Below are 9,556 nucleotides of genomic sequence, written 5' to 3'. Positions count from 1 at the left end.
AGGAGGTTCCCACTTTAAGAAGTGAAGTTTTCCTCCCCCTCCCCCTTCTGCTCACCTCCTGCCGCCTCCCGCGCCCCGCGGGGCTGCGGATGGAGCTCCACCTCGGTGGCGTGGGGAGCCAGGCTGCGGGCCGGAGGATGGATGGGGACTGCCGAGATGGCGGCTGCGGCAGTAGGGACGCAGGGTCGGAGGACTACGAGAACCTACCGACCAGTGCCTCGGTGTCTACCCACATGACAGCGGGAGCGATGGCCGGGATTCTGGAGCATTCCCTCATGTACCCGTTGGACTCCGTGAAGGTGCGGCGCGCGTAGACTGTGGGGGAAAGGAGCCGGGGGCGGGGGGGGGGGGGGCAGCAGTAGCCGTGCGCGTTTTTTTTTTTTTTTTTTTTTTTTTTCATCCCGTGCAGCGCTAGCTCTAGGGCAGCACCGAGAAGCCACGCTGCTGGTCCCTCGGGGCGCGGCGACAGGCCAGGGGTCTCTCCCGGACTGGGCGTGTGCATCTCAGGCTCTGGGAAGCGAGCCGAGTTGCTCCGCTCCTTCCAGGATGCCCTGGGGGAGTGTTCCCAGATCCTGCTTGGGAGCCCCGCACTTTGGTCCCCGCCTCTGTAGCAGGGGATAAGGTGGTGAGCACTCTTGCACAGCGGAGGCTGTGGCTTTGAACCGTCCTACCCTGCGCGGGTGTAGCACGTGTGCGGCTTCTGAGGGAGCTGGCAGCCGGGAAGCGAAGCGCTCCTCGCTGCTCTGCTCGCTGCGCTCTGTGGAGAATTCTAACAACCCCCCCTCCCCCCCCCCACCCGGCTGTGCACCGCTGGCTCCGGCATGCCTGCTGCTCTGGTGTGGGTTAGGGGCTGGGGACGAGTCATGAAAGGCAGATCCCCAGGCTCTGAACAGCTCCTTTGGGGGGGGGGGGTACTGGATCGGTGACATACCCGTGACGCCTCCCATCCCACCCAATTCTGCTGGGAGGTAATGGGACCTACTGGGTCATTTGCTGTCTTTTGTTTGTTGTGAGGAGAACCTGCAAACTTGTATACGGGTTGTCTATGGGTTGTGTAATAGGCTTCCAGTTTGACCTGGTCACTTCCCTCCGGGTAGTTTCGCTTGTGCTTCTGTCAAGGGGCAACTTGAACAGGTGAGCTGCCTGTGCTGGACCTGGAGAGGCACTGCGAGAGTTCCAGGAAGTAATACCTGTACTGACTTTTAGGGGTGGAACTCATCTTACAGGAGTTGGGTGGGGGCATCTCTGGGAATTAACATATGAATAAACCGAGGTGCAAGGGAGGGGAGCACAGGAGCTTGCTCGGAGTCTTAGCCACTTAATTCCAGTATGGTTTGGGGAACTTAGTGGCCTCGCTAAGTGGCAGTTGTTTTGTAAGGCAGGGGGCCAGGTCTGTACACAACATAACAGTACCTTATTGCTGATGCGGGGTCCACCTGAGCAGGTATGAATATTGGGGTTTTCTCAGAGCTGGCAGTCAATGACTGGACAGGCCAAGTCCAGGGAGAACAGACACTGGGCATACGGCAAGGCCTGTCTTCCAGCTCGCTGCCAGACCCGAGTCATCTTTTCTGTCCCTCCACTGTCCTAGTGGGGAGTCTTGTAGTGCTCCTTGCCTGGCACTGTTGAGGAATGAGTTGGGGAAAAGTCTTAGATTTTTAAATTACCCCAGAAAGACCTGGGGCATACACTAGATGGCATTAGTATAGAACAGATCAAATGAAATGACATTTTTACAGTCATTATCTTGGGTTAGAGCCAGGGGAAAGTTAGGAGCTGTTCATTTGAATAGACCATAGACTTGGGAGATGACATTCCAGCAAAGGAACCAGTGAGGCCTGGTGCCTCTTTGTCATGAATTCTGGTTCAGGGATTTAGCTTACTTTGAAGGTTAGTAGCAGTTATTACTATTTCATTTATTTGCCAGTCAAGGCGTTTGTCTCCTCTGTGTAAGTCATGTGCTGTGTGTTTCATTCCCCCATACTCTTCCCTGCCGGTTTTGATTCAGACTTCATCTGTGTGCTTGGTCTTTTCCAAAAAGTTCCCATCTGTGGAACTTTTTGTGGTGTGTGTGTGAGAGAGAGAGCGAGAGAGAGCGTGTGTGTTTGTGAGTTGTGAGCATGTGTGTGCTGTGTGAGTGAACGTGTGTGAGTGTGTAAGAGAGACCATGTGAATGTATATGAGCTGTGTGTGTGAGAGAATGTGTTTTGTGAGTGTGAGTTGTGAGCATGTGTGTGAGTGTGTGTGTGTCTATCTTCACTGTTGTCAGTATTCACCTTAGGGGGCTTGGTTACAAAATGATGTTTTTCTTTGCCAGTCAGCAAGTTCTCCTAGGTCTGCCATTTTGATCCTGGCTGTGGGTAGAGACCCTTGGGCTCTGCAGTTCTCAGCCTGGGTGTGAAGTTCCTTTGTGTTACCCTGTAACTTTCTTTGGGTAGCAAGGACTCTTTCTTTCTTTCCTTCTTTCGTTCCTTCTTTCTTTCTTTCCTTCCTTCCTTCCTTCCTTCCTTTCTTGTTTTCAGCAAAGACAAAAAAGCACAGAGATAATTACGTGACACAGGCTTTTGAGCCAGTGTCTACCCACATCTGCACGGTTGTCTGTGCCTAGCCTGAGGGGGCAGGGACACATCTACAGCCCAGTCCTGAAAACGTTCCACGTGGGGAAGACCACAGCTGCGTCCCTCTTAAATATTTTTGGATGATGAAGACTGAGTAACTGAGTCAGGAGGCGTTGGTTGGGCTGGCAGCCCTTCAGCACCCTTGCTCTCTGCCTCAGGCACTGATGTGTGCCTTTGTTTTGCTGTGGGGAAAATGGGTACTCCGTTCACCTTTAACCCACCCCCTTTCTCTGGCACACCTATTGTCCTTTCGTGTTAATTATTACAACAGAAACCAAATGTATGTAAATCATGTCTTGGAAAGAAAAAAATGTTTTCTTTGATTTTTTTTGAAAAGGCATCTATGATCTGTGTCGTGTTCTCCCCCCGCCCTGCCCACTTTGAGCTTGTTGTTGTTGTTAAATGTGAATGTTGAGTCAGTCTGCTTTTTTCAGATTTGCTATCCTAGGATGTGTGAGCTGTGGAACCCAGGGCAGGTTCTTTGCAGCTCTGAGCCTGTGGAGCTCCTTGGTTTTGTATAGTAAGAGGACTTATGGATGTTTACTGTTCTAATACTGAAGCTGTTTTTTCATGAGGCTCTATCACCTTCCAATGCCACGTTCATGCCCAGTGTTTTTCAAACTGTGGGTTTTGACCCACTATTGGGCTGAGCATTTGAAAGACAGATTGGTGACAGCATGGTATATAAGCAGTTATGGCGTTGGAAGGAAGAGACACTGTCGAAGTTTTGTTTGGGGCATGTTTCCCAGAGACTGAAAAAAAACACTTCTGGCCAGGCCGGATAGTGCACGCATTGAATCCTAGCACTTGGAAGCTGGGACGGGACAGTGGAGAATTTGAGGTCAGCCTGAAGTCATAGTTCAAGGCCAGCCTGAGCTACCACCTAGCAAGACTCCATTTCCAAACAAAGTATGGGCATCTTAGATGGTCCATTATTTCTCTGATTCCCCAGCAGCAATAGCCTTAGGTTGTTTAAGTCCCCATTGGGAAGACTTGCATCAATTTTTCTAACCTCTTTCTTTTTCCCTTAGTCTTCACAGTCTGTGGTAGATACAAATGCTTCATTTAAAGAGAGCCAGATTGGTGAGACCTCTGAGTGCCCTCGGTTGTAGCAACCAGCAGAGGGAAACCAAGTCAGGGATCTAGGATGTCTGGGTGTCTGCAGGCTCTTGTTCAGCCATAGCATCTCTCTAAACTGGGCTTGGCAGGATTTTCCCAGAAGCCTTTAACTGGTGGGCAAGTGATATGGTGGTTTAGACTGGCCTGTGAGGTGGACGCAAGAGCCCATGGTCAGAAGTGCTTAAGACTGTAGGGTGCATGCCAGGTGGGTGGAGGAGGAAATTCCATCCAGATTAGGCAGAGACCAGGCAAGTCAGCGTGGTAAGTACAGGGAAGAAAGGAAACAGGAAAGATTTGAAGTGGGGAACTTCCGCTGACCCTTTCACAGCCCTTCTTGAGTGGCTTGTCAAGAAAGCACTGCTCAGACTCTTCCTGGGTGAGCCCTCTGTCTTCCATGCCCAGAACGGCTCCTCAGGCTGTCCTCATGGGTATCTCGTGGGGGATGGCCTAGGCATGGTCACAATCCAGCCTGCCTCTGGGACACCCCACAGCCCTTGAGTTTTTCTGGTTGACTGACAGAGAGTGCTAGCAGCTGCCAGAGCGCCCCCCTCACTACCACTTCCTCATGCTTTAGAACAAAGTGTAGGACAGGTGATACCAGTGCAGTTTAAAGACCATGGAGTCCCGATTTTCTGGAGCAAAATGACGGTGCTTTCCTGCTCTACCTCTGTGTCTTCTCTTCCCTGCCTTTCCCTGAGAAGCGTGTTTGGATAGGTGGGTGATAAGCAGTCATGGAATCAAAAAAAGGGTTCTCTTCAACCACAGTTCTTTCCTTCTTTCATGACACCCCAGTGCACGCGGATGACCGTATCTGCTGCCTGCAGCCCACTGCAAAGTTGCTACTTGACCCCTGCTCAGGAATGGAGGGACAGGCTGAGTGGGGCCCAAAGATTGGAGGATAGTACCCAGAACAATAGTGAGTAGTGGAGGGGACTCAGCATTAGAAAGAAAATAAATTACCTATGTTTAAATTGATTTCTAAAACTGATACGTAAACTTTATTTATTTAGATGGAGTCTCTCTCTATGTAACCCTGCCTGGCTTGGGACTCACTGTATAGATCAGGCTGGCCTAAAACCGGCAGAGATTAACCTGACTCTGCCTCCTGAGTGCTCGGATCAAAGGTGTGCATCTGTATGCCCCACCGGGGATGCTGGAAAAATGAGGTGATGGGAAGATTTCTCTCCTCGTTAGGGTTACTCTTGCTGTGATCGAACGCCATGACCAAAGAAATCTGGGGAGGAAAAGGTTTATTTGACTTACATTTCCACAGCACTGCTCATCACTGGAGGGACGTCAGGGCAGGAACTCAAACAGGGCGGGAACCTGGAGGCAGGAGCTGATGCAGAGGCCATGGAGGGGTGCTGCTTACTGGCTTGCTTCCTACGGCTTTCTCAACCTGCTTTCTTATAGAACCTAGGACCACCAGCCCAGGGATGGTACTGCCCACTATGGGCTGGTCCCTCCCCCATCAATCACTAGTTAAGAAAATGCCTTACAGCTGGATCTTAAGGAGGCCTTTTCTCAGTTGAGGTTCCCTCCCTTCAGATAGCTAGCTTGCGTCAAACTGACATAAGATTAGCCAGCACACCTGGCCAGCTTTTCAATATGGAGCGGTATTTGAGGTTTTATTATTATTATTATTATTATTATTATTATTATTATTATTGTGTATGGGTATGATGTGTGATTGGGGGCGTGATCATGATAGGGTACACATGTGGCGGTCAGGGGACAACTTGGGGAGTCAGTTCTCTCCCTCCTTTATGTGGGTTCAGGGGATGGCACTTGCACCATCAAGCACTTTACTGCTGAGTCATCTTGCCTACTGCGTACTTAAGAGTTTAATGGTGTGTGTGTGTGTGTGTGTGTGTGTGAGAGAGAGAGAGAGAGAGAGAGAGAGAGAGAAAGAGAGAGAGAGAGAGAGAGAGAGAGAGAGAGAGAGAGAGAATTGGCTGTGTTTCTTAAGTCACACAGGGCAAGTGTTCAGGGCTTGGGTGTGTGCTCTCCAAACTTTTTATTGGCCAAGTCTTTGCCACATTGATCACCTCCTTTTGGAAGATCCTTTTTGTCCTCTTTTGCAGTGACCTACCTCAGGCCCCTATTTCCACTCACTTTGTTTTGTCTTGGGCTTTTGTATGTGTGTGTGTATGTATGTATGTATGTATGTATGTATGTGTTTAAAGATTTCTGTAATTATTTGTATGTGTGTATTCCTGTGTAGGTATGTGCACATGAGTGCAAGGGCCCACTAGGGGTATCAGATCCCCTGGAATTGGAATTACAGGTGGTTGTGGGTCACCTGACATAGGTGCTGGGAACCAGACTCTTGTCCTCTGCAGGTGTCTCCAGAACCGCCCCCCCCCCCCCCCCCGCCTTTTCTTTTGAGGTGTGAAATTTACTAGGTAGCCTGGGCTAGTCTCAGACTCATGTCAGTCCCACCTTTGAGTGCTGGGATTGCAGGTGGGAGCCAGCAGGCCTACTGGACTTTTGCCTTTTGGTTGCAGATGACTGCCTTTTCCCAATCATTGTCTGAGTCCCTCCCCTCCTTACCCCTCTTTCTCCTTCCCTCCTCTCCCCTCCCTTCACTCTTCTCATTAAGCCATTGGGGGAGCCTCTCTGGAACCCCAGTGTTTCCCTTTTCCCCATCTCCTTTAGTACTCACTCTTTCCTTTTTGGGGCATTGGTATTTGTAATCTGAAGAAGTCAGGTCCCATCGGTGCTGCCCAGGGACATAGCAGTACAGTCCTGTGGTTTGGCCTTGCTATTTTGTGCTCTGTCTTGGTTGAACTCCCAAGGCTTACCTTACACTGACTTTTTCTGTCCTTGGACTTCACATCCCAGTGTTTGGCTTACATGACTGAGGCAAAGCTCATAGTTCTCCTGAGTAGTTCCTTATTCGATGTGGGATTCCCCTCTGTATGCTGTGAATATGTCTTATTACCATTGGTTAATAAAGAAGCTGTTTTGGCCAATGGCTTAGTAGAATAAAGCCAGGTGGGGGAATTCAAACAGAGAGATATATATATATATATAGAGAGAGAAGGCAGAGTCAGGGAGATGCCATGTAGCTGCCGAAGGAGAAAGACATCAAAACAGAACCTTACCCCAAAAAACCACAGTCTTTTGGCAATACACAGATTAATAGAAATGGGTTAATTTAAGATGTAAGAGTTAGTTAATAAGAAGCCTGAGCTAATAGACCAAGCAGTGTTGTAATTACTATAGCTTCTGAGTGATTATTTGGGTCTGGGCAGCTAGGAAACGAACGAGCAGCCTCAGATTACAGGTGGTGCCCAATGTTGGTTGCCCCAATGTTGCAAATGAGACTTTGGCTGATTGCCCAGGTAGCCAGTTGTCTCTGTCATTTACTGTACAATTTGAAAGTTGCTTCATTGCATATCCTGTTTACTCAAGTCCTATTATTTCCCTTCTCAGGGCCTTGATGGGGTTGAAAACTAGATAGTCATAGTTACTTTCCTCTTACGACTTAGCCAAGCCATTTCTTTTTTTTTTTTTTTTTTTTTTTTTTCCGAGACAGGGTTTCTCTGTGGTTTTGGAGCCTGTCCTGGAACTAGCTCTTGTAGACCAGGCTGGTCTCGAACTCACAGAGATCCGCCTGCCTCTGCCTCCCGAGTGCTGGGATTAAAGGCGTGCGCCACCACGGCCCGGCCAAGCCAAGCCATTTCTAACATAAGACTTAGACTCCTTAGGATAGGCTTTCTATCGAAATATTTAGCATATATTTCTTGCTTGATGTAGTTCATGCCACTTGTAATTCTAACTTTTATACTTGATATTTGTTCTTGTTGTATATAGTTTTGTATTGGGCTTGGAACTCTCTTATTTGGACAAAAGGGAGAGGTGCAGTGGGAACTTCTTCTTTGGGATGCTAGCCCACTTTGGGCGTGGTCTCGTGTACTTTATATGCAGATGTAGGGGCATGCAGGAGCCCCTTGGCTGCTGGATTCAGTTTCTGTTCCCAGCACATGCAGAGGACTCTGGACTGCTACCAATTCTGTGAGTTGATTCCCTTATAAATAAACCTGTATTATACTGCATTCTGGGCTAGTGTGGAAATATTTCTTATTGCAACACTTATCTATAGAGGGAGAACCCTAATTTCCATCTTGCTTTCTCTTTCCTGGCCCCACTTCCCATTGATTGCTTCGCCCCTCGTCTTTTCATGGGCCTATGGAAATGTCTGGTTGACATCTTCCCCTGTCACCGAATGCTGCTGCCTCTTGTTCTCATAGAAGTTCGTCTCTCTTCCTAATGGTGGGAAAGTATGGGGACCTTTTACTTATCTTGCTGGCAGTGGGCCCCGGTTCTCACCTGTGTGATCTTGAAATAGTTTCTTAGCCTCTCCGGGCCTGTTTCCCACTTGTGGAAAGAAGTCATTGTTCTCTTGGGTGGTCAGAGAAGGTGAGATCCTTACCATGCCTAGAACAGCAATTGATACAAAGGTGTTCTCCAAGAACGAGCGTGCTTCTTCCTCCTCCCCTCAGGTAATGTGACTGCAGTCACGGTCCCTCCTCCAAGGATTTGGACCCTTGGCAATCTGCTTCTCTCCAGATCTCTATGGATAGGTATGGATGGGCCTGACAGTGCAGGCCCCTGGACCCAGTGCGTGTGTGTGTGCGCACACACGTGCAAAGTACATGCATGTGCCTGTGGATTTCATTGGCCTGGAACTTGCTGATTCAGCTAGGCCCCAGGGATCTGCCTGCCCCTGCCTTCGCAGTGCTTGGATTATAAACATACCCCACAGCGCTAGCTTGTCTTCTTGTAAGTGTTCTCTTTCTTTTCTCTCTCCTCCTCTTCTATCTGTCTATCTATCTATCTATCTATCTATCTATCTATCTATCTATCTAGACAGGGTCTCAGTATATAGTCCTGGAACTCACATGTAGACCAAGCCAGCCTCTAATTTACAGAGCTCAGCCCACCTCTGCCTCCTGAGTGCTGGGATTAAATCCCAGTGTGGGTTCTGGGGATCAAATTCAGATTCTTCTGTTTGCAAGGCAAATGCTTTGCCAGCTAAGCTGTCTCCCCATTCCCACTCTCCCATTCTTCCACCCTGGAGATCACTGACTTTCACTTCCATGGGTCCTAGTTCTCACCCAGAACCTCCCTGCCTCATCGTCTGTTGCCTTCCTTGGTCCATTACAGCAGCTGCTGCCAGGCCTTCAGCTTCCTCACCTTTGCTTCTTTACACTTCGTTCTGGAATTGAGGCCTTGGGTAGTTTGGCACTGCCCCCACTGGCACCCTTTGGGCCCTGAGCTCTGGGTCTGCCCTCCTACGCCCCACCAACTGCTTCTGACCACCTAACTGCCTCTGCTTTCCTCACTGCTACAAGATACATCTCTTCCTAGCTTACAGAGAAACCGGGATCCCAGACAAGCCCATTTTCTGGTCAGTGTCCTTCAGGCTCTTTCGTTTTCCAACCCTCACTGTAAGGGAGCATAGGCTGGCGGTTCTCAACCTTCCCAATGCTGCAACCCTTTAATACAGGTCCTCATGTCCTGGTGACCGCCAGCCATAAAATTATTTCGTTACTACTTCATAACTGTAATTTTGCCGGTGTCGTGAATCATAATGTAAATATCTGATATGCAGGATATCTGATATGCGACATTGGGAAAGGGTCTTTCTGTCCCAAAGGGTCGCAGCCCACAGGTTGAGAACCGCTGCTCCAGGGGACATTGACAGTGACAGGGAGGTGTGATGTTCATGAACCACCCAGATACCACAGGACCGAGTCCTGACTTTACACCTGGGGCATGTGACCTAACCTCTATCACCTCAGGTCCCTTCC

General features: G+C 49.2%; 1 protein-coding gene across 1 annotated transcript in view; it reads left to right on the top strand.

The window, feature by feature from the left end:
* The window catches only part of Slc25a37 (solute carrier family 25 member 37), a 40,308-nt gene continuing 30,752 nt past the window's right edge, over positions 1 to 9,556 (top strand). The window contains exon 1 of the mRNA XM_041671506.1: positions 1 to 299. Within this exon, the coding sequence (XP_041527440.1) occupies positions 90 to 299 (210 nt within the window). The 5' untranslated portion in view covers positions 1 to 89. The remainder of the gene's footprint in view (positions 300 to 9,556) is intronic.

This window comes from Microtus oregoni, unplaced genomic scaffold, assembly GCF_018167655.1.
Source record: "Microtus oregoni isolate MIOR12 unplaced genomic scaffold, Mior012 000001F_ref0000356, whole genome shotgun sequence".
NCBI lineage: Eukaryota > Metazoa > Chordata > Mammalia > Rodentia > Cricetidae > Microtus > Microtus oregoni.
This window is presented reverse-complemented; position numbering and strand designations above follow the sequence as displayed.